The sequence below is a fragment of the Streptopelia decaocto genome (assembly GCF_964273445.1).
Source record: "Streptopelia decaocto genome assembly, chromosome: Z".
Lineage (NCBI taxonomy): Eukaryota > Metazoa > Chordata > Aves > Columbiformes > Columbidae > Streptopelia > Streptopelia decaocto.
The window spans coordinates 7,501,011-7,526,981 of NC_138657.1; the positions used below are offsets into that span (position 1 = coordinate 7,501,011).

At 38.5% G+C, this 25,971-nt stretch overlaps 1 protein-coding gene across 3 annotated transcripts in view; it reads left to right on the plus strand.

Annotated features, from left to right (window-relative positions):
- SSBP2 (single stranded DNA binding protein 2) overlaps window positions 1–25,971 on the plus strand; it is a 189,367-nt gene that overhangs the window by 121,655 nt on the left and 41,741 nt on the right. For 2 of the 3 annotated variants that reach the window (XM_082075552.1, XM_082075550.1), the window contains exons 5-8: window positions 2,586–2,675; window positions 19,141–19,200; window positions 22,519–22,585; window positions 22,776–22,846. In XM_082075552.1, the coding sequence (XP_081931678.1) occupies window positions 2,586–2,675; window positions 19,141–19,200; window positions 22,519–22,585; window positions 22,776–22,846 (288 nt within the window). The remainder of the gene's footprint in view (window positions 1–2,585; window positions 2,676–19,140; window positions 19,201–22,518; window positions 22,586–22,775; window positions 22,847–25,971) is intronic. The other variant, XM_082075551.1, reaches the window with a different exon arrangement.

The following is a 25,971-nucleotide window of genomic DNA, read 5'->3' on the forward strand; positions in this document are numbered from 1 at the left end:
AGGCCATTGTTGATGTGGACGTCTAAGACCCTTTGAGGGCATTAACACACTCTGACATGCAGTAATGCCTGGTATAGTTTAGTTTAAATAACATGAGAAGGAGTGAGAGGACCTGGGGTGGGAGGCTTCTGAAAACTGTCCGTATTTCAAAGGCCATGCTGCTTAGCTCTTTTTCTGAGATCTTGCAACTTAATGGGATTTTTGCTTATCTGAATTTGTACTGTTTAGATGAGCTTGCCCAGTGTTTTATTATAGCCCATTCAAATTCTTTATTCTGTAGCATCAGCTCCATCGGATATATTACAGTGCATATTACCTGGCTGGTAAAGATGGACACAGCTAAGGTATTAGTTATTAATTAAGGTATTAATTGCGTAGTGGTAATCAGGAATTAGTATGCAAGGAGGGATTATATTGTAATAAGGTTCATCATTGCTAGTGCCCCTTTAATGGGCTACTCTTTCTTAGTCAGAGACTGCAGTGCTGGCAGTTTTGGACATTTTAAGATGCTCAGGCTTTTAACATCATCGATTTTCTCCATCGGTGATGCTACTGTTCTCATTCTTCATATAGAAAACCTGTACATAGGGAATTAAGTTCTGACGTATTTCACTCGGACCGTGTCTGCACCTATTCATGATTTTACTTGACATCATTGCCCGATGATCGGTATAAACAAGTCATTATTTTGCTTTTAAAAAAAAGCTGAAAATTTGTCTTCTGTTTTCATTTGGAAATGTAGATAATCTGAAAGTTGTTAGTGGACATTCACAGAAGCCATGGGGGGAAAAAAAAAAAAAGAGTAACAAAATTATTTTGTTCTACAATAATTATTTGCTGCCTGTTCACACCACATGCTTGTTTTCCCCTCTATCTGGGTGCCCGAGGGACTGTGACAGACCTGAGAGAAGAACCAGAGACCTTCCGGGGAGCTGCGTGGTTTTGCATGCATGAACTTCAGGCAGCGCCCAAAGAATGGCAGTGGATAGCAGAAAAATACCTTTATTTGCTACAGCTGTAGAGGCTGGTTTGGTTGGTTTCTGATAGCGTCTCATGAGAGGGTGTCGTGATTCAAAAGTGTTTGCTACATCCAGCTCACCTGACTGACTTTTTCTACCAGTTGCAATTAAGCAGTATTTTAACACTGATCCTGCAGACCAGATCTTTGCATAAATGAGAGCCTTTATTACAAGGTTTTCCAGCGAATCAAAATTTTGCACTGACTTCTGAAGCCAGCACTTTCTGCAGTCTTTCTGTTTTAATGACATGTTCTAGACTTTTGTTTGGAAAGATCATACAGCTTAGATGTTAAATATGCTACTGCTAGTTGTTCAGAAATTTGATTCTAAAGCACAGCTTAAGCCATTGAAAAATCTGTGGTAATTAACTGAATATTTCCTTTCTGTTTGGTTTAAAAAAGTCAGCCCTTCTTTGTGCCAGTTTTCAAATCTTTCCAGCATTATTCTTCAGTTTCCTAGATAGTGTGCCAAACACCTGGAAATACAATTTCCAGATCTTCATCATTTGGATGTCGAGTGTGAGTGGACAATAGGGTGGTAAGTTAATAAACAGAAGCCTTTCATATTCTGTAGGGCAGGTATTGGGAGGTCATTAGGAGGCCATAAGTGTCTCTCAGTGCATTGTGTGTGCACCAGAATTTCCACCAGGATTGTAAGCATTCAGAGGTGATTCAGCCTTGTGCCCTACAGAAACATATTACAGGAAGGAAGACTGCTAGAAATTAAAAGTAATTGAGGCTCCAACGCATGACAACAATAACAGTTTGGCTTCCCTTTCTGTGACGATCTCCTGCTTGTAAATTACCAGAAGCAATATTCTTTACTTGCTTATTCCGACTGAAGGATTTGCAAAGGTAACTAATTTCATCCTCTGATTCACTTCTTCAGAGTCCCTTTTTTCTTTTCCCTTCCAAAATCGTAACCTGAATTCTTCTGATTTGTCATGGTGGTTATTTTTGAGGTTGGTAAAATCAGAAGCCTTAGCAGCAGAATCGTGAGCATTCCTTCTTGCACTGTTTGTAACAGAATCATCTTTTGAAGCTCAATGTAGTTCTGAAAGAATAATACAGTGTGCTGAAGTTATCTTTAAAGTGCTTGGAAATTGCTGATAAAATGCGTAAATTACTATCTTTATGCTGTGTGTATCCCTGTGCATGTGCGAGGACGTTTGTACACATAATACAAGAAAAAGTCTGCAAGTTACATTCATATTTGTATACATATAGACACACTCAGATGCGATATTTTTGAAAATCTAATCAAGATATATCTAATTTATGTGTATTTGTATATCCATGCACTCCCTAGCATGCTTCCTCTCAACAGACGTTATTTTAACAAATCACGATACTTGTATAAACAAAGACTAAACAATATACAGTATTAACTTACCTTCAATTGAAACAATAGCATTATGGCATATGCAGATAATGACTTTCTGCATTTTTGGTCAGGCTTTTGGGGGTTTTTTTGGTTTGTTTGTTTTGGTTTGTTTTTTTCTGGGTGGGGGGAGTTTAATGCCTACCATGCAATGACAAAGGTTTATTCTCCCTTTGTTCTTTTCAGAGTGCTGCAGCAGCTCCCAGTCCAGTGCTAGGAAACATTCCCCCAGGAGATGGCATGCCAGTAGGTCCTGTACCACCGGGTTTTTTTCAGGTATTCAGAAAAATTATGATTACAGGAATTTTAGGATAGAAAATCCTCTAATACTGTGTACAAGTCTGTAGAAAAGGTCCTATTCTAAACTATGTTTCACTATATAACCTGCAATACTTGAGGGTTTATTTCTTAACAACAGTGAATAGGTAGAAAGGAAGGGATCTCTCTGTCTGACAAGTATTTTGTTCATGAAATAGTACAGCACAACTCAATTCACAATGTTTTATGAGTGGAGACTGAAAATGTTTGAATATAATTTTAAAAGAATTTACTATAATTACATATATTGCGTTGAAACGTTGAAGTTGTTGGTTGTGTTTAACCCTGTGATAAAGCCACAGGCCAGATTTTTAAGATGTCCACGTTTCAGTTTGAATTAGACCTAGGCAATTAAGAATATCCCACCGACAATCTCCTTGCACATTGAAGATCTCAACCGTAATGCCTAAAACAACAAGCCAAATATTTAGACCGTGTGTTGCTTCTATTAAGTTTTGTCATAAATGGAACTAAATACCCAGTTAGCACTTTGGACATAAATGGTACAGAACACTGTGATGGAAAACATGGCAGCTTTTGGTGCAGGGCCAACCTAACAGTTGTAGTCTGAGGCTGGACTGCTCCTATTAGCAAGCTTGGATCTCCTTTTCACCAAAATTTGATTGTTTTTCCTTCTTTTCTGAGATACATAGACAAAAGAAGCATGTTTCATCAGGGCAGGGGAGAGAGGAAGAATTGTTTAATTAATTTTTTAATCCAAATGGTGATTGTACAAAAATGGCAGGATATCAACAGTCTTTTTTTACACTGCATGTAAGTGACAAAGTTATTTGTATGGTCTTCGTTTTCGCACAGTCACAAGGGGAAAACTGCTCTCTGCAGTACTGATATAAGCATAAAGAAGCCCTGAGCCTGGCTTGAGCATGTTGTTTCCTTGATCAACTCAAAAACTGAGGCATGGTTTTTAATACATGAATGAAAATAGATTTGCAAGTGAAATAGAAAATACCGTACTGTTGCCAGTCACAAAATCCTCAGGAGCTGGCAGAACTGATTAATTATTTTATTTCTTCTTTTACTGTTTGGAACAGCTGGTTAGCTGGGGTTTTTTTAAGCACAATTTTATCTCAATTATTATATTGTATAAGTATTTCACTTTTTCTTAAGTTAGCCACCCACTCCAGTTGTAATGTCAAAAGAATTAAAAGTTTAAAGTTTTTTTCTTTTATTGTCTTTGAGGACAATTAAGAGGGGGAAGGGGCACAAATAGGACAAGTATGTGAAGTACAGAGGAGAGGATAACTATTTTAAAGGTTTTGCAGGTGGAGAGTGTGGGAGTCTTGTTTTTAGAAGTGTGAAAAGACTTCCAGCCACTCTAGATCTTTTAAGATGTAGGAAAGACAAGATGATGCAAAGTACAGGTAAACTTTCCCTGTCTGGGAAAGGCCTGGGATTGGAAAATAAACAGAGGAACACCCATTTTCAGTGTAACACAGTTTGTGACATAAATCAGAGCTGTCGTCAACTCAACAGCACAGGCAATGAGTCTTCCACAAGGTGGTTTCCAAGAGCTGGTCTGCACAGCCTGGTCTGGACTTCTCCAGACATCACCCTGAATTCCCCTTTCCTCAAACCTGCTGGGTCTGAGCCGTCGTGTCTCTGACATGCACCACTCAAGATTAGTTGCTCACAGTTTTAGTTGGTGGAGACCTGCTTTCCTCAGCTGAATGGCCTTGTCAACCCAACAAACGTTTTTCAAGAGATTATTGGTTTTCAGTGTAGTTATCTGCTTAAGAATATAGGTAAAGAAGTAACATGTTGGTTAGCAAATCCAACTGCAAGTTTGATAGCGGATGCATTGATATGGTTGGGAGCGATCCCAGCAAGGGGAGCTCAGCCAAAATCCAGTCGCTTGCATAACAGTGTGCTGGAACTGTAAGGTCTGCTTAAAGCAAATATGTACAGACAGTCAGTGACAACGTCTGGTGGTGTTGGAGTGAGAGTTGTCAAGAAGTAGTTAATATCTGGTTGTAATAATTTCAGGCGGAGCCGAATCCTACTGAAGTCAATTTATTTGAGGACAAGAAAATATATTGGCAGACATAGCTGTGTATGTAAACTCTGAAAATTGAGAAGCATCATCTGCTGCTGTAAAAAGCAGGTGAAAAGACGAGCAAGAAAGAGAAAGTCATGGTCACTCATAGATTATGAAAATGAACAGTTTTGGGTTTTGACAGTTGGAAGATTATACAAATTGTGGGAGAATGGTGCTTATATCTATATTTAGTTCACTAAGACTTTGCACTACAGACACATTGTAACATTTCATCTTTTTACAACCTGAAATTTATCTAGAAGGTCATCCTGGAATGACAAAGCTGCCTTTTGTTGCTTTATGAAATGTTTGGGTTGGCCTAAGCTAAAGCTTTTGACAGCCACTACCTTCCAGCTCTGCTTGGCTAATTCAGAATTGCTAGACAATTCAAATTCATTTAGTTTCTCATCAGTACTGGCTCTTGGTTTTGCACTGCAACCCTTATTTTGGCATTCAGCACTAACCACTAACTGGGACATAGCAAAATGGATGCTCTTGCTGCCGCAATTGCTTCTCATTAGGAGCCCATGGAAATAGATAAATATGGGAGAAGTATTGTTTCTCAGACAGTACCTGGTGAAACTCTGCTCTTGGTAAAATGAGGTTTTCACGCATATGGAGGCCCTTAGCACTGATGTTAATTAGCAGTTTCTGGCGGTTTATGCCTGGTCCAAAGAGGAGGAGTTCTAAAGCCAGCAGTCGAGTTTGTCTTGTATCTCTGCACTTGTGTTTTTAGACTTCATTTCAGGTGATGGATGATGAGCTCTACAATGCTGATCGTCCAAACTGCAATAACTTCCGGTGAAAGGAAGGTGGTAGGGTTGTGTATGACTATTATCTTCAACTGAATGACTGTTTTAAAAAAAGAAAACTGTTTGCAGTGTCAGAAATGAAATTTGAGAAGAAAACAGGTTATGTGGAGTTAGAATGTGTCTCAGTTTCATCTACCAGTGTGTGTGTATTTTAAAGTAACTTTAAATTTCATAGCTACGTGTTTTTTGTCCTCATTTTTCAGTACATAGAATAGGTGATGTTCTGGAAATAAACGGGGGTTATACAGTAATTGAGTCTGCTCTTGGTTCATTAGCAGCAAAACAATGTGTGGGAGTACAGGAGGAGTGAAGACAACAGTTTTGTCATACGAGACTCTTAAACTCAAAATGGGAGAAGCCAGTCAAGTGTTAGACTTGATTTTGTCTCAGGCTGAAATAATGGGTCAAGTGCAGCTCAGTGAGGGTGTTGTCTGGTGGGTCAGCGCTTCTGGTGAAGTTGCTTTCTTAAATATTAAGCCTCAGAGAAGGACAGTGGTTGGTCGGGGTACAAAGTTTCCCACATTTTTCCTGGGTAACCCAAAATAGTTCAATCCTCTTTTTTCATGTTTCTCCACCTGTAAAATGGAATGTCATAAGGGAAGATCGTTTTAAAAGATTATTAATTGCTTGGGCAATAGACATCATGAAACAATCTCAGACTGCAGAAGGGTAAGGTGGCCGTTTACATCTTAACTCCAATCTGAGTCTTGAAATTCATCCTCAGTTTCACAGAATCAGAGAGTGGTTGGGATCAGAAGCGACCTCTTTAGACCATCTAGTCCAACCCAGTTTGCCAATTTTCCTCTGTAGACCAGATCCTGTATATGAAGCTAAGGTATGAGAAAGGCACTTAGCTACTATGTTAATAAAGTAATTTAGGACATTTTCCTTGCTGTTTTTCAGCACCAGAGTTACCCAGTTGTTAGTTCTTGGTATGGCCATCCATAGAGATGAATCTGACCTAGCCTTTGTTCCTCTTTTTGAAATCCCATCTGATACTAAAATAGAACAACTGGAGGACTGAATAAGATTGTAGCAGTTATTTACCTTCAGGTCTAGACATTAGAGGATGCATATAATCTCAGTAGACAGAGCTTTATGCAAGGTTCTAATAAACTCATTTTGGTGAGACAGATTCACCCACTTGTGGTCAAAGAGGATTAGGTCATGGAATTCAGAGACACTCAGATTTTCGCATCATCCAGTCTCGTTTCACTTTCTGGCCAGAGAACAGGCAGCGTTTTTTCACTAGGTCTGGTTCTGTGCAGTGCAGAAGCGTTAATGCCTCACAGACAAAGCAGGGTCTGCAAAGCTTTCAGTACTAGAATCATAGGGTCGCAGAATAGTTTGGCTTGGAAGGGACCTTCAAAGCTCATCCACTGCCACCCCTGCCATGAGCAGGGACATCTTCACCCAGATGAGGTTGCTCAGAGCCTCACTCCCTTCTTGTTGAGGACAATAAGATCGGAAAAAAATAATATCTTATACTTGCACATCCTGGTACACTATGCATTTAGAAAATAAGGACACGAATGTTTGGAAATACCGTAATGGAAATTTTGAAGCCTGGATGCACTTCTGTTCCATGGCACATGCCAGTGTACCCACGGGAAGCACGAGGGTTGCGTTCATGTACAAACCGCTGCTTTTCGGGTAGTGAAGTACTGGACCATTTGCATTCATCTCTTCACTAAATAGGGTAAAAAAAATCAAGATACATTAGATTTCTGTTTTTGCAGGTAATTTATTTGATCTCTGTGGACAATATCAGCTTTGATAAGCAAATAAACAGAGGCTGGACAGAAGTTTTAGAGCTTGTGTTCACTGAAGTATTTTGAATTTTTAAGCAGAATGGAAAGTATTGATTTCACAGGATTTTATTTGTCTTTTAGTTACTTTCCCAGTTTTAACACACCTGAATATAGAGTTCTGTGTTCTAATCCATCTAATTCATCATGTTTCTCCAAGTCAGTGACTACTAGCATTGCAGAATATCTGACCCTGATTGCTTACTTTTGCAGTGCAATTATGAGAAACATTTAAACGCATATATAATTAACCCCAGTTATCTTCATATCTTTTATTACATGGTTGACCAAAAGTCTGGCATGTCTGCATCTGTATAAAGAACCTGTCTGTTGTTTTAAAGGCACTCAGGCAGGTAACAACATTGCGTTTGTATTTAACTCACCTGAGAGACACTGCTGAATAGTTAACTCATGGAGTGCCAGCTGAGATTTAGAGGAAGCAGGTTATTTACTAATTGGCAGTTGACTTGTGTAATTTGCTAATTAAAAAAAATCTACCACTAAGTATGCATTTTCACATGTGAGTGAAGTGCTCTTTCTTTTAAATCCATAACTTTTTTTTTAAGCAAATTTTTAAAAATTTGTTCTAGTCGAGCTTACCACTAAACCTTACTTTTGTAGTGCATGTATATTCTAAAGGAATTGTCAAGTAGTTTGCTTCATTCACCAACTTGTAATCATGAGATATGGTCGGAATGGCATGGGAAAGATATGTCGACACCCTGTTTGAAATACAAATGTTACATGTTCTTCTTATATAAAGGGGAAAAAAAAATACCAACCTAAACCCAACCCACCGAAATAATGTAAGGCTGTCGTGCCATCTAGTGGCAGTTGTTCATTCTCATTTTAGCTCAACCCGTATTATTCTAAAGTATTATTTTTAGCCTTGTAGAACTGACCTCATGCTTTACAAGAGCATCGTTTCAGTAAGACACATGAGCAGAAAGAACTTTTCTGTTTCTCTTCCTGCCTGGCATTGCTATTTGATGTTAAAAAATCAGTTTAAATAGCATTTAAGTAGTGAAAATAACCAAAAGTTAGTGAATTAAAAATCAGTAACAAGACATATCTCTTGCATTTTGATATAGAAATAGTGACCTATTTATAAATAAAAAGAAAATGGATCTGTAGGCTTCTGTGTAAGGCTGTAAAACATCTTCTCGTTTTTAGAAGTCATTGGTTGAAGTCTCCCAGACAAACAGGGACGGCACCTTTACGACCGATTCCGTGACAGCTGGGGTTAAACCAGCTCGTTTGGGGTTTCACCCCGTCCTCGCACTCACTTTTTCTAGCTCACGTGTGTGTGTGTCTCCTGGAAACTATAGTATTGACCGGGGGGTCTGCCGGGTACGTGATCATCTGCCTCGGCCCCCTTGCCCTGGCAGAACCTGCTCCCAGGTGGCTCATGGCAACAGCCATCCAGCAGTAAGGAAGACGAGGAAGCAGAAATCCTCCCGCGTCCCTTTAAAGCTGTTTTGGAGTGACTGTGTTACTTCTATGAATTGTCCACAGAGGGGCCGTTGTTTGCACAGGGAATGAGGATTCCTAATTCCAGCTGCTAAATTACGTGACTAAAGCTGGAAGATGCAGGCATCTCTCAGACTGGTCTTTGCAGGACCAAAATGTGTATCTATATCAATTCTAAAACATTTTGTTTCTTTTTAAACCCTTTAGAACTCTTTCAATTCTTGCCTTACCTTAATGCTTATGTAGTTTCCTAGTTTTCCAGGACATTTACCTTTTATTATCCCCCATTTGAATTTTCATTCAAGCAGCCACATTTTGTTACGGTAGCATCCTTCTTCGACGCTTACCTTTCACTGCTAATACTCATGTTTTCCCCGCTTTTGCAGCATTACCTGTACCTTTTCTTTAAACTAAAACATACCAACCATTAAAAATTAAGCGGATCATGAATGCAAAGTTAGCTGGATTTGCTGCATGCTCACGCCCATCCTAAATTCCAGTGGAGCAATTGAGATAATTGCAGGTGAGGGAGTGAAAAGCTGAAGAACTGGGCCCTGAGCAGAGCACATACAGTGAAGTCCCAGAAGCTTGGAAAATATGATGAATTGTTAAAACATTACTGCAAGTGAATGAATTGTCAGCAAAGCTACAAATACAGCTTGTGAGTAAAGCTGGCAACTTTGATAGGATGTGTGAAACATTGAAAATAGGTTTTAAGGGGGATTTTTTCCTCCTGTGTTTATATAATTAATGTTAGAAAGAAGATTTTTCTTGTATTTTTAGCATATCCGTTGTTCGTAAATGCACACACCCCGGTATAGCAGACTGATACCCACTGGGAATATGCAAGTGCATAAAATTATGCATATGTCTAATTCTTTGCAAAATTGGGGTCTGTGCATTTTTGTCATTGCCAGTATCATGCTATATTTTAAAATATTTTAATTTTAAAAATTATTTTGATTTTTAGACTATGTGAGAGGGGATTAGCATCTTCAAGTAGTTTGTGTTTGTTCCTCTCTTTTTTTTTTTTTTTTTTTTGTTCTCTCTAAATAGTAGGAATAAAGTCAGCTTTGAAAAGATAGAGGTGTCCGACATCTGCTGGCTTGGATAATTTTACCCTGCAGTTGTGGTAATGGTTTTACTGCTCATAACTGTTAGAACAAATTAAAACTGCTCAGCTTGAGTAGCTAAATAAGCTCTGAGCCCACGCATCCCCCGCCTCCCCTTCCACATCCACATCTCGAGCAGCCACAGACCCGCTGCTGCTGGGCACAAATCGTCTGCCTAGGAGATCGGTGGCGAACTTTTGAATTTTATCCTGAAAATTCAAGTTCTCTGTGAGATGAACCTCAGAAATTTAAGGTTACTGACCATACACCAAAATTGGCATTACAGTTGCTGCTGATGTGTACTGAAGAGCAGGGGAAGGGTTGCCATTTGTATGCCGTGCTTCGATCTGCTGAGGTTAATCCAGTTCCTGTTGTGGTCTGGTTCTTGCTTTTTACATGAGCTTGGGTGCTTGGGTTTGAAGCCAAAATCCTTGGATGATGATAACGGGTGTAGCTTCAAAAGATTATATTTATTAAACATAAAAGCAGGAATAACAAACTCTGCCTTGTCATTGTCAAAGTTGTTCCAAAAAATCAACTGTATATCCTAACCAGGGGTGACTATGAGGTTTAACAAATATAAGGAAACGCTTTCTCAGGTGTAATGGTCTGTGTGTGTGATGTCTGAATTCTAAAAGCTCAGATTGTTGATTTTTTAGAGAAGGTCATACTTTTTGATGTCCTTGTTTTAGCTTCCCAGGACTGAAATACTCTGTTTGCTGTAACACTTGCATGTGCTAAAAATTAAAAGCTATTAACCTGGTTTAAATGCATGTGAGTAAGAGCCCTTCTAAAATTGCACTTCTTTCAAAATTTCCATTAAATATCATATGCAGAACTTCACTGCTTTCTTTCTCACTTGCTAAATCTTCTTGAGCATGGGATAATATTTACCACGAAGTGAGACAGATGTAACAACAGTACAATTCCTAAAGATCCTCTGTCATCAAAATGAGTGTTGTTTACCTTCTCAAATTTCTGGAGAAGTAACCAGGCGAGCAGGCAGATCCCGCTTTTAGCATCACAGAGAAATGTTTAACTAGGAACAAAAGATTTGGTTTGATTTTTTGTTTGTTTGTTTGTTTTTTAAAGACATTTTGTTTCTTGGTTTTTCTACGCAGAGTGTGCAGCTTATGTATTACAATATTCTTCACTCTGGTAGAATGAGGCTTGTATTTCTTGATCGGGGATAAGGCATTAATTTTGTTTGAATTGCTAGTTTGCTTGTAACTTTTCAAATTTTAGATGTGAAAGAGGTCAGTGGAAGGCTTTAAAAAAAAAAATATATATATATATTACACTTATACTCTAAATTAAATCACACCTCACTGTTGCTATTTAGAGGTTGCTGCGCCATGTCAGGCTGCTCTTAGAAAATCATAAGTACATAAATTATTTTTTTAGGGACCTTTTTCTGCAGCGCGGAGAATAACTTGCTCATGTAATTAGGTTTGGTCATCAGGAAACACTAGTGTAGTGAGACATACTGTCTTGGTGCTGAGAATCTAACAGGACTTAATGTGAAACAGTGTAGATTAAAACACCTAGTTTGATAGGTAATGGTAGATTACAAGATGTGTAGTGTATAACCCAAATTTAATGTCTGAAATGCGTTAGCAAAATATAAACCAAGGACCTGTAACACTGTGGTAGCCATGTGGGGGGCAAAGGGGGACGACAAGTGTTGTATAATTAACAGAAAAATGCAGTTGAATAGGAGAATATTTTTTTTGTTAAGATCTGATGATATCGTGTCCGAGCTTTGGGGAGGGTAAGTTTCATGTTTGTGCTTATCAGCAGGCTGTGCCAGCGCAAGAGTGTCATTTTAAGAGCTAATTTAGCTTAGACCTGGTTAGAATTAAAATGTGTTAATGAAGAGTGTCTTACACGACTGTGGTGACTGTTATTGTTGATGGAGATGTCCACAAAAAAAAACATACAGGAAACAAAATAAATGAAAGTGTATGAATTGTAAACAGACTTGGATAAATTCAATTTACACGTATTTTACAGTTCAGCACTGGCACTCTTGAAGAGTACAAAACCCCATTTCATTGAGAATGGAGGCGTACACACCAGTGCTGGTTGTAAAGTACTTCTAAAGCACTTTATAAAGTGTTGGAGTCTTGAGATATGTTAAAATGTTACCTCATTGTCATTTTTCAGTACTGCTACCATAATAAGAAAATTAAATAAAAATATCAAGCACTCTTATATCTTACCATTTGGACTATAAGTAGTTAAATGATGTCAGTCAATTTAACAGGGAAAAGAGTTTGAAAACGAAAAAACATGAATATGAGTTGTATTTTCAGAGACAGAAGATGTAACTTGGCAAATAAATTAATTTTTCAGTGGAGGAGAGGAGAACAAATATTTTTTGTTTGTTTCACTTTTTTTCTTGTAGAGCTTTAAATGAATAAATGAAGAGTTTTGGTCATTATGACAATTCCCATCTGGCTTGAGACCTTGATGGTGGCAGTTTGGATGCTCTTGCAATATCTGCTCTTCAAGTAGCAGCATAATTGATTTAAATAATTCGTCATTGCGTATATACAAATTAAGTCTGTGGTTCCATTTTCAGCTTCTAGTGACAAGCAGTGTTTAGATTATGGTGACCGAATTATAGAAACCAACTAAAACCATTTCAACCGTTTTGTGTACCAATTGCTAAAACTGTGTTTCCCTTTTATTTTTTAGTTTCTGGTGTGCTTATTATTCTTCCAAGAGGTATTCTCCTGTCAGGACCATCTTCTACCTCTGAGGGTGTTGAGACATACAATCTAAGGAGATCGTTCTGAACTTGATAATTCAGGCTTAAAAAAAATAAGTATGCTGAAAAGCAGTTATAACTAGTTTTTGTTTGCTTCTAAATCCATTATTTTAGACATGGTTTTGGGAAGCCCTGCAGAGCACTGTGTGGTGCCAGCAGAACCCATTCCTCTGCTTTCCGTGTGGTGCCAGCAGAACCCGTTCCTCTGCTTTCCTAAGCCACGTAACATGCAGTAAGAGTGTGGCACCAGGTCTGGATAGAGCCGTTGTTAGAGATGGCTGCTCTCTCTGCTGCCCATTGCTGCCCCTGCAGAGCAGAGGTCCCTGGCAGGCAGAAGAGTCCACCTGAACTCACTGGTGGCTGGTGCCACATCCCTGGAGACATCTCAGGCCAGGCTGGACGGGGCTCTGAGCAACCTGAGCTGGTGAAGATGTCCCTGCTCATGGCAGGGGGCTTGGATTTGATGACCTTTGAATGTCCCTTCCAACCCAGACTGTTCTATGATTGTATGACGCTGCACGGAAGCACCTGAGATGCGTAGAACACCTTGCCTCTCACGAGATATTCTGTGGGAGCCATCATCTTGGGCACAGCCTGGGGGCCGAGCTGCACAGGGGACATCATCAGTGGCTTCAGCACTTGGTGCATCAGGCACACCGCCCATGGGGGCTCCGTGCATCATAGTTAGTAAGTCACTTTGCTGGGAGATGGTCACCCTCCGGGGGTATATTTTGTCCGGCTGTGCCTGTTGAAACCACTGACCAGCTTTCTGTGGTGGCCTTGAGTGTCGTCAGGTAAACCAGATCGGTGTTGTGCTTCAAAACAAACCTTGCCTCCTGCTTTGACCAGGCAAACACATATTTTCCCAAGCTGAAAAAGCCTTTTAGTACACCTAGCTGGGAAGATATGAACGTGAACCTACATTAATGTTGTTATTTTCAGCTATGCTGACTGGGACAGGTGGGTATTTTTGTGCCTTGTAGACAGGGTTTTCCTGTTCAAGCAGTATTAGTTTCATTTTATTCTCCTCAGCCCAAGCTTTGTTCACTGGCATTTCAGCTCTTGGTACTTTTACGGTTAGCAGATGTTTGCACCTCTCCATTACTCGTGCCCAATAACTGCAGTAATTCTTTCTGAACTGCATTTGTGTGTTCTCCTGGTGTCTGTGGGTTTGTTACATGAGGTTGTGCTGTCCAGGATAACAAGTCATATCATATCACATAATATGTACGTATTGTAACAGATATGCATATTTACAGTAAAGTCAATCCCATTAGGAATTCAGTCTCAATACAAATTGAAATGTAAGCAATATTCAGGATTAGTTTTTTGACTGTGTATTACTGTAAATTTTGCAATTTACGTGGGGCAAAATGTGGTTGATAAATGTTAGTGTTATGAGTGAAAAGGGGTAAAAATATCAATGCAAAAACCCCACTCTATTTCGAAGCAGGTAAATTATATTCCCAGCTTTTGGAAGCAAAGTAAATTTAAAGATAAATAGATTTATTGCAATCTCTCATGCTTTCAGAACACTGTCTTATTACTTCTTTTATTCCATCACTATTAGGTGCAAGAAAACTAAGCCACACCATATTCTAGAGTCACCCAACAACTAAAAGAAGGCAAAATAAGAATTGCACAACTGGCAGAGAAATATGCCACTTTCTATGCCTTTGTGTCATCAGCTTCCTGGTGGATTTTTTTTGTGAAAATATTTTTCCTTAATACTGGAATCAAAATGTGGGCAGTGGGGCTACTGTTCTTCAATGTTTCTTCTTCAAAGATTTCTCTACTAGAAACCTATTGCCTGCTTGTATTGTCCTCTTGTATTTTATGAAGTTTTGACATTGAAGATGCACACACGCACGCAACACACGGAATTCTGTTACATACAAAGTTTATAAGATAGTTTTACTCTTCTTGTACATGGCTGGATTCTTTCTTTAGCATGAAGATAACAAAAAGTACTAGAATGTGTGTCGCTGTCATTCAAATTCTTGAACTTTACTTCAAGTCTTTTTAGCATTTTAACATGACAGGATGCTATAAGTAAGAGCAGGAAGCTTACTAATCTTAACATTTCACATCTTGGTTTTATTTTGTGTAGTCTCTCTTTTAGTCTTTTTTATTTTTTTAGTACTTTGTTTTTGTTCTTACTTTAAGTTGATAAATAAATATATACTGAGGTGACTACACAAAAATGGTTGCCTATCTGGCTTGTTTTTCACGGAGTTTAGTAGATGTTTCCAATTGCATTCATTTGGTGTCAGAATCATGACAGCAGCCTTCAAGATGCTATTTGTGATACGAAATTACTGAGTTTTGTACCTGGAGGCAGTAATTACAATATACAGTGTTCACAGATGTGTGTAGTTAGGTGTTCTCCAAAATCACTTACCAGATTCTTATGTTATTGCTGCAGCTTGTATGACACGTGTTTCCAAGTGCTGGTGGCATCTCAGCTGTGCCTTACATATGACATGCTTCTTTAAAAAAAAAACAACAATGTTATTTTCTTTTTAATTTTTGTTTTGGGTTTGACTCTGGGTTATTTTGGGGTTCGGGGTTCTTGGGGTTTTTTTGGTGGTGTTTTTGTTGTTGTTATTTTTTTCTTTTGTTGTTGCTTTTGTTTTCCTTAATCCGTTAGTGTATGTTCATTTTAGAAGTTAATTGTAGCTTAGGGTTGTGCACAACAGTGTTGTTTACAGCTCCTCACATTCAGTGTAACATCTCTGTTGCGGGTTAGAGCGATTTGAAGGTTGCAGCAGCGACTGGAAGCCCTTCAGAGCCATTTCAGCACATGGAAATAACTGTGGGATGGAGCCGCTCTGGTAATACCCTCCTTCCTCAGTCAGATCAGCTGCAAGAGATTGGTTTCCCTTAGAGAGGCTTTGCAAAATCTGAAGTAAGTTGTGGCCTTGAAATGCCTGATGTATTATTTGAAGAGCATCCTACATCATTTTGCACAGAGAAGGCTCTAGGATAAAACATCTTGTGCCCCACTGTGTTCTCCCTAGCTGGTATCTGAAGTCATTGCTGCTTTACCTATCTTTTGGCATATATTTCCAGATCAATTATTTTTTGCTGTTTTTATCCCGACTACTATTTGAAGAGTCATATGTCTGTAATCCTTAGCTGGAAGAAGAAGTGTTCTTCTACGTTGTGCATTACTGCATGTAGTGGAGGGATCCATTAAAGGTTTTTTAGACTATCAAGATGCTGAATTTTGAATTGAGACAGGGATGAGGTAGCAAGCAGAAAAGTCCGAGTTTTCAACCTGTGAAGCATTTATTTTTTGCCTTCAGAAGACAAGCGCTGCACAGACCAGTTAAAACCCTGTTAGCACTGGTTTTAATTTAGTGGCGAAATTTTGAATCCATTACTTCTTGTGGTGTATGTGCTGCACTATTGTTAAGTGAATGGAAAGAAAAGGTTTCCAAGAAGTCAAGGAGAGAGCTGCTAGCCATAAGAAATTTAAAGCCTTGGTTGTTCTTCCCTAAGCCATGGTCATTTCAGCAACTGTTAACAATAAAATAAAACTAGATCAGAGACTAAATGTCAGCTTGTTTTTCCTAATTACAAAGAACGTACTGAAACATCACACATGACAAAAATGCCTGCTGTTGAGTTCTTGTCTTTCAGAATGCCTAGTGCTTAATAGTATGTGTGTGTCTGTGAAGCTTGAAAAATATGCACCTATTTTCGTGAGAAGTTGTTCATTTAATATATTTTCATTAAACTGTTTCACAGAATTTCCTTGGTGTCTTGATATATCTTGGTAGAACTTCTCTGGACAAAGATGACATTGGTGATGGAAGGAGAGGAGTTCAGTAACTGACACAAAAAATAGGATATTTAAGTATTTCTTTTGGTGGTGGAATTTTTGTGGTAAACTTAAGTATGAAATGCTGGTCCAAAACAGTGTAAATTTTTTAGATTTGTCTTTGAACATCACCATCTTACCATTTTCTGCAGTGCTGTATTTATCAAAACATTAGTTGTGTTCCCCAGTTGTTCATATGTGTTCCTGCCTATAGAACTGTGCAGCGTTGGTATCCATGGATCACCGAGAATCATAAAATTTATTTGAAATTTACTAGTTGAAGTAATTAATTGCAGTTCCACTTGGGTTCACTTGCTTAAAGAATGGGAGAAGACTTAAATACACCAATATATTTAAGGGAAATACACAGGTATATAAATATTTGCTGTAGATAAACCTTTTTTTTTAAGACAGAGTTGTATCAAAGAGGCTTCTGTAGTTATTCCATGCAGTGAACTAACAAGTCAGTTAAGAATTGATGCACTGGCTCTCAAGTTAAAGTCTGGTTTGATGCCTGCTTAGCAAGCAATGCCTCAAAACAAGACAAACTTGTGACATAGATCATTGCGGAGAAGAATCCCAGGTTTAACCTCTGAGGCTTATATTAAGTAGACTTGAGACCTTCCTAGATCTAGACCTTCTCAGAAATCTGAAGCAACTACTGACCTCAGGGGCGCAGCAAAACAAAAAGTATGGACTCTAATGGTCAGGAATTAGAAACAATGTGACTCATACTTTGAAAAGTGAAATTACGACTTATTGTATGTGAGTAAACCTCTTTCTCTCCTTCATGCAGGACGGTATTTGTTTCAAATATTATAAATAAAATTTTGATTCTTTAAAAAAAATGACTTCATAGGTATTTTTATAAACTTCATGGAAAGGGTAACCCACTGGGAAGAGAGGGGACAAGCAGGCTTCCATCCTGCTTGAAAAGCATAGTTGTTCCGCCAATAATGCACTATTATATATAGTATTAATATTAATAGTGTGATTCTACGTTAAGATACGGTTGACTTGAGAGACTTTGCTGATTTCACTTTTATGAGCTGTACAACTGTAAATAAATTTAAGGTTTCTTTGTGGAATGAGGAGGTGAGCCAAATCTGAGACATGCACCAGAGCGTGCTGCACTCCATACAATGCACTTGGTTAACCTTTATGGAAGTTCTTTGAAATTCTAATTTCCTCACAGTTTTACTGCTTTACAAGGGTATTCAAGTTTATAGCCTTCACCACATGCTCAACCCTTTTTCTCTTTCTTTCTCATCACAGAATCTCATCATTACAGAGGTGGCATGGAGAAGCCTCCCCTTCTATAGCACATAATTTCAAATGCTCTTTCTATTATTCTTTCCATAATTGCCATTGAACTTTCTTCTCCAGTTTGTAAACCCTCTGTATGTCAAATGGCTTTCTGGTACCTGTTTTGAACGTGTGTTTATGTAGGTTACATTATTTCAGCTTTCATCTGATTCTAAGGTGGGAAAGGTTCTGTTGAATCTTTTTCCTTTATCTCTCCCATGTCTCCAATGACAGTGTCATGAACAGAAGTGAGCTTGTCTTTCATGATATAAAGAATCAGTATTTTTTTGTCCTTGTCTTCACAGTCATAGCATACTTTTAGCTCTTCGTTTTCTTCTGCAGTTATAGGTATGCTTGCTTGCCAAAATGATCCTCTTCATCATCTGTTTAGTCAGATGTTTGTGCATTTTTCCTGTAGATCTCACATTTGCCACTGATCTTGTAGCTTTCTAGATGTGTAGATTACTGTCACACTTCAGAATGGAATAAGTAGATTTGTTAAATGTATTTGCTGGCATTACCATTTGTTTATTTTTTACTTGTGGTCCTGGTTTAAGGGACTGACCTTCTTTGTGGGCCACAAAGTTGTATAATAGCAGCCCAGAGCCACTAGAACCTCACAGGGTGCAGCAGGATGGTATGACAGATTTGGATGTATATTTGGTTTTGAGAGTAGATGTACTGAGGGATCATGGAATTACGTATAGAGGGATGGGAGGAGTAACACTGAATTAATATGGTTCATATAAAGCACAAAAGTTAAAAATATATTATGACATAAACTTGAAATCTGTGCCCTCACAAGTTAAATCTGTTGCATTATACTGTATTATGAAAAACCAAATGGAAAATATTTGCCAATCATTATGCTGTTACTTGCCTCTTGCTGTCCCAAGAAGATTTTTCTTTTATATTCCAGAGTTCTTTCCCTCTTTTCCATTCAAATGTATAGATGTGTGATTATATGATTATATGATTTACATGGTTTATTTTTCTTCACAGTTAATGCATTAAGTTGTTTATATTCTGTGTTCACAGTAGCTATAACAGAGTTTTAAATAATGTATCTTGGTTGATGCATTTGCTAAGAATCTCTAAATTTATTTAGTTCTGATAAACATCATGGAATAATACACTGAATGCTCTCAGGAGATGTGTGAGCTGGATGCCTGAGGTGTGAGCACGGTACAAGCCCTACTCCAAATGACTCAATGCAGTATTTATAAGTGAAGTTTAATTTTTTTGTTGTTTTTTTCCGTAGCCTTTCATGTCCCCTCGGTACCCTGGAGGTCCAAGGCCACCTTTAAGAATACCCAATCAGGTAAGAATTTACCGCTAATGCACCATAGTGACCCAAGGTAGTGGTTCAGTGCTGGGAACAGGACATGTTGTCTTGTTGGTTACCAGTGGCTCATTGGCTATAAAACATAGTCCCTCTCCACCACATTTTGTCTGACCATTAAATAGTTATTCTGATAAGGTGTGTCCATGCCACTCCCAGCTCATTTTCCTGTGCTTAATTAGTGTCTACACCTCAAAATGTATTGTGCATCAAGCCTGTTTACAGAGGGAGGATATAGTTGTCCTGTGTGATGCTGCATTAACCTCATCCAGCCAGTGCTGCCTGCTCTGAGAACACCCCCATAGCTGTTCCACTCTCCAAGCTTTCCTAACCACATGAAGCAGTTAGCTCTGAAAATTATTTTTACTTAATTCTGTGTAAAATGCATCACTCCCTCCTATTCTTTGTGGGATATATGAAGGATATTTATTTCACAGTAAATATGGACATTATTGTTGAGAAACAGATATCATAAAGTACTCTATGGTTCTTATAGACACTATGAGGACTTCATAAAAGAATTAGATTCCCAATTTTATCTCATCTCCACCAGAGGATATACATGCTAGTGTAACAGGAATGAGTAATGAGCTGCTGTTCGTCAGCAAAGACCTTTATTGGCCCATCTGTGAAAAGACAGTTCTGCAAGCAGATAGCATTTGTATTTTTAAGTTCTCCATAGTGCAGATAGAGGAGGAGAAAACGTTTGTCAGCAGATGAAAAGTTAGAGTTAAGCAGACAGAAAAATATCAGCAGAGCTCTGAAAGAAAAACTGGGTCAGTTACAATATTGGAAAAGTTGGTATGACAGATGGAATGGGTTTTTTTGATCCAACTTAGACTTCCAGTACTGCTGGTTTTGTTGTCAAAGCTTGATGAGGAGACTTTTATGCTCCAACCTCAGTCCTGGCCATCTTATGTCAAAAAACTTGTCTATAGCACTGGCACAATATTGCCAGAAAGTTGAAGTTTAAAATTCAGTGAGCTGAATGTGTCGGGTCACAAGACTTCTTCAAATGTTTCTGCAAATCAGACATGGTGATGTTTGGGAGCAGGTTAAGTTACCTGTAGCATGGCTGCTTTCTCAGAAGTAAATGGGTGGCTTAATTAATATTGTTGAAATGATCATCAAGGGACAATGTGAGAGTACAGTGTCATCAATACTTTAGTTAAATATTTGCTATGAGCATACTGTAACTCCGTACAAAATATCCTCTTGATTTTTACATCTTCCAGTAATCTCTTAGTCAAAGATACACCAGTGTTTGGGTTTCACATATTTCTTTATTTCTCTTTCTGTGTTTCTGAGCACTGTAAATAATGGCAGGTAGAAACTGGATGTGGTGGATGCTGTGAAAGCTCTGCCAACGTGCAGTTTTAGCTTTGGAACTGTTTTTGTCTGCATATTGTGATATTTTCAGTTCAGAGCTGTAACATAATCACATAATCTTAGTGAATTACAGCTCTTGCAATTCATTTACGTTATGCTACATTCATGAATGGTTGCTTTTAACAACGCTGACATTATTTAAGTTACAGTATAGATGGGGAGTGTGTGGAATTAATAAACTACTGTAGTGCAGCTTTAAGGCTGAAATTTTGATTAGCTGGAAGTCAGTAAATATCAGAACTAAAACTGCCTCTGTAACTATTAACTAGTCCTTAGTGTCTTGCAGCAGGGATTGTGTTTCGTAGATAAGGGAGGGTAAAGCAGCGCATGTGTGCACAGCACAGTCCAGTGCTGGGTAAGGGTTATCTGAGCTAGATCTAGGCTTTGTAGCAAGGACAATTAGTACTGACCCAGAGCCACACTAGTGCCTCTAAATTGCCTCCAGTGCTTGATCACACCCTACGAGATCAAGCCCTGCTGTGCACAGTGCATTGTGCTGCACAGGTACAATTGTTTTTCTTGAAAAGTGGTGTGATGTGTTGGAAAGGAACCACAGTCCCTCGTGTAATGATCTACGGTGTAATGACCATGTGAGTTAATTCTTTGGTCATCTGTGGTCACAGCAGCAAATCCCTCTGTGTCCTTGTGTGTCACTTGTCATCCTTGGCAGTTCCTGCTGGGCTAATGTTTGGCACTTCTCTGTGCATTTCATGTCTCTGTGCTGCATTTTGTCCTGACTTCAAGCCACTGGAGTGCATATAAAAGTTTTAAATTATGTCATCTGAGATTATATGTTTATCCCGTAAATCTTACAGTACCTTTTCACTGTATTACCTCTGAGGTATTAACATGTATCTTAATTTTGAATTTCCTACCTCTTGTGGAAGTAAACTTTATAATGTTTACAGATAGGTTCCCCTTTGTATGTACCCAAGACTCCTATAGTATTTTCAGCTCAAGAGTAACTTATCCTTTCCCTCAGTAAGCAATAACTGAATAGACTACTTACATAATAACAGATTTACTCATGCTGGACGCATTTGTAGTGAAAATGTGGTGTTGTTTTGAAATGCGAAACAGCACCTAGTGGGTCGGCTGAAGATGCATTCATAAAAACATTTTCCTAGTTGACTAAGCTATAGGTAAGAGACTGTAGAAATTAGCCTTAAACCTAATTCAATTACCATAAACCCAAAGGGCAAATGAAATGTAGAGACATAGAAGCAATGTGTTTGATTTGAACCAGTGGTGAATCAACAACAGTGTACCTTCATGCTTAAAGGCAAATTTAGGAGCAAGCTTTGTGACTGTTGTTATCTCCTGTAGACTAATAAAAAGCTTATTTGGCATTGGTGCCCTTCAAGAGTAGGAATGCCCCCCACACCACAGCAGAAATTAGCTGTACCCTGTGAATTCTGTGCAGTTGGCTCGGCTGCAGCTCACTCTTGGAGAATACTGGTGTCTGCATCCTGGCCTCTGAAAAGAAATGTTAAAATAATGGTTAAAAGGGAAAACTGTAGTAACATAAGCTTTGGATAAGTTTCCACGTACCCAAGAAAAAGGCAGTATTTGAAAGTTAAACAATGAGTAAGCCAAAGTGAAGGAAGTATTGGGGGGTGTGAAGGTGAATTAGGCAATTATATTTTGGAGATTATTTATACATAATTCCATGGAAGTCCAAGAGTTTACCCATGCAAAATGCATAGTCAGGGCTGTAGGATGTTTGGGACTTTTAATTTAGTTAGTCACTTAGGACATTTAGTTGAGTCATTAGGAAAGTTAACTTTTCCACATTACTCTTGATTCAGAAAAACGTTTGGGATTTAAACCCAAAATATCTACATTATGTGTTTAACATAAATTTTGAAGCATTTTTGTGCTTTTACCACATGGTTTCTATGCTTGCAGGCACTTGGAGGTGTCCCAGGAAGTCAGCCATTATTGCCTAGTGGGATGGACCCAACACGGCAGCAAGGTGAATTAAATAATTATTTTGACCATTCAAAAGTACCATGTTCTCAAACTTGTGTATTTCTTTCTGTTTTTCAAAGCTTACTGCAGCTTTTTAAGCTTGGTGTTAATTAAAAATAAATGTTTTGTTAAAGTTGTTTTACAAGATAATTGTGTATCACATAGTGTTTTAAGTTACATGGTTTTATTTGCAGGGCATCCAAACATGGGTGGGCCGATGCAGAGAATGACTCCTCCAAGAGGAATGGTTCCGTTAGGACCACAGGTACCTTCCGCAGGCAGATACCCATTTCTATTGATAGGCCTGTATTTATACTATATTACTCTGGCTTTCCATAGCTTGAAGATGGCCAGGACTTGTTCTTCTAATCCCATTTTAAAATAGTTTAAAAAACTTTATATTTTGCAAAAATTAATTCTTGGTTACACCTGTAGGAGGTCTCAAGTGAAAGCATCAGTCATTTTAATTAAGAGTTGAAACTAAAAGAGGAATCCTTTCACTGATTTCAGAAAAAATTACGTTTGTCCTACAACCAGTGTATGTTGTAGTCAAAGGCTGACATTGTAAAGGAGACCAAGGCCTGAGTAGGTGTCTCCTCATCCTGCCAGCCATGCTGTTCAGAAGGAAAGGATTAATACTTCTAACTTGGACAAACTCTTTGTACCAAAAATACCTCCCCAAATTCTATCAAGTCTTTCTTTCGTCCGCTATTGATCTAGATTTTTGGTGAATGCTAGAGAGGTTTTAATGTCAAATGAGAAATTCATGCTGCCATTTTTCCCCCTTGTCAATCGTAAGAATCTCTCTAGCTGTGTTTTTAAGAGCGAAGCAGCCTTGGGTTGCAAGAATCAGCCTTCTCCATGGTGCTCACCTGCTCATAATATTTCATAGGCTCGTTCTTCAAAATTGTAAAAAATATGAGTGGATATTTGTCGGTATTACATTTCAACAGTAAACTAAGGTAGAAAACAAATTAATGAAATATGAAATCCAAATATGAAATGTAAAACCAAAAGATTATTCTGTATTTTGTCAGCACTTTCAGTGAGAGATAATTTAGATGGTTGTGTTTCATACTTGCCTAGCCAGTATTTTGTTTTACAGCGTGCTTGTTGTGCCCACACTTTGTGTTTTCACTTCCCCATATCAGATAATCTTTCTAGTGACTTCTTTTTTCCTTGGAGTAGCAACCAAATTTTAAATTATTAAATAGCTTTGCCTTTCAAATCTGTTCATAACTGTCTCTAAAATTTTGCGTCTTCTTGGTAGAAACCAGTTGTGCATTTCTACACCACATCTGCTGTGTGACCAACACACCACTATTAAATAAGTTTGGTATCATTTCTGTAGCACTGAAGTGTGTTTAACACTTGCCTTTTGGAGGTAGAGACGCTTTGCAATGCTGCCATGTGAGATTGAGCTGATACTTTATGCAGCACGATTAGTCACACAGCAGGCAAATCTCATGCCAGTTTTTATAAGGATAGTTCTTCCATTTTTGCAGTCTCTTAAAATCAACTGGTTTTGTAAGGTTCTTCTGTACTGAACATCCTCTTAAAATGGGGAAAAATGTTGCTAATCTACACAAAAATTAAGTTCACAATCAGTCTTTTCTATAAATGGTTCATCTTCTATCTTTGCATCTGGCATTTAGGATCATCTCAGAATGGAGTTCTAAAAACAAATTTGATAAATCTTTCAGACCAGCTTTTAAGCTACGGTTAAAGTTGACATTGGTGTGCCCATAGCAGGAGGCCCTGCTGCCTTGCGGCCGGCCGTCAATTGGGAAATGATATCCTGACACAGAAATGCATATGCAAATTAAATAGTATAAAGCAAAAAGCAGTGGATGCTTTTAAATGCTCAATCTGTGAAAAATGCCAAAGGATTTGGTTTGGGCTTTTTTCAAGCTGTGGTTACGTTAGGTGAGTGGGGTACTATCCCCAATCTGTGACTGCTGCTTCTCCTTGTCCTTCTTATTTGCTGGTGGGCCTGCCCACATGCTCCCTAATGCTTTCTAGTCAAAAATAATCAGGTCATCTTAAACATTAAATAAAATAATCTCGCTCATTTTGGCCACCTGATGTTAGGGAGCACTTTTGTGAACAGCTCAACCGCCAGATAAACAGTGGTGGTGGCGACTTTGGATAGAAAACTGTAAGGAGCAGATTGGGGCACTAACTTCTGCAGAGAACATAGCTGCAACTGAAGAAATATATATATTGGTAGCCTTAATGAAAGTGCTCTTAAGACCAAGGAGTACATTTGATTAGAATTAGCAGTAATTAGAGTTAGAAGTACATTTGATTTGGATTCTTTCAGTCCTGCAGGATTCCACAGATCCCTTTAACCTCAATCCACAACAACGATTCCTGAATTAAAATAAAGAAGTTAGATAAAGAGGCAGGCCAAGTAGGGAGAATGGTTCAGCCTTCCACATCAAAATGGAAAAATGAAATAAAACAGATAAGGAACTGCTGTTTCGTAACAGCCAGACTGTTCTGTTCCAGATCCAGTAGTGCCAGCTGGAGATGTCACTGTGTCCAGCTGCTTTGACTACCCACCAGTTACTATTCTACAGTTCTTATAGAAGAGTTGCTTAGGCAAAATCATGTAAGATAACCTCGGTTAAACAACAGGTTTGATTAATCTGTCTGACTTTTGCCTGAGCGCGGGCACCAGTTGGTTTGCTGGCCACACACAGGCAGGAATGAGCGGGGACTGGTGACCAGAAGCTGTGGTGACCCTGTGTTCAGATGGCACTGTTGGGTCTGGACGAGGACACCTGTTTGCAGCCTCTGGATATATTATTGCAAACCAGCTCTCCATGGGACACCTCTAGAATTGTTAACAATGAAGAAAATTCCAAGTTTGTGGTTTTTGTTTGCAGCAACAGAACCTCCCCTCCGAGTCACAGATCAGTTCTAGATAACTGGATGTGTCATATAAGTCAAAGTATAAATAGCACCAGACCCACACTTTGGATGTCACTGTTGGATTTCTCTCATGTATTCATAACTTAGGTTTACATGGTGGTGTGAATCCAACCAATATAGAGATCACCCATAAGCCTAAGTCATATAATTTATGCAGTTTGTAGTAAACTGTGCATGAAATAGACTGTATTAGTTTTATTGTTGGAAAATAGATTCCAACAATGACCTAATTATTTTAAAAGTAAACCACTTCTTTCCCTGCCCCCCCTTCCAAAATGCACAGCTGTTCATTTTAGAAAATTTACTATTACCTGTTTGTAAATATCAGAAAGATGTAGCAGTATTAACACAGATTAGGGAGTGCATTGTGATTGTGAGGTGAGATAGACTGTTCTGCTTGTATACTTCTGAATAAAAATGGATATAATTTATTTGTTCATCTAGATAGTACAG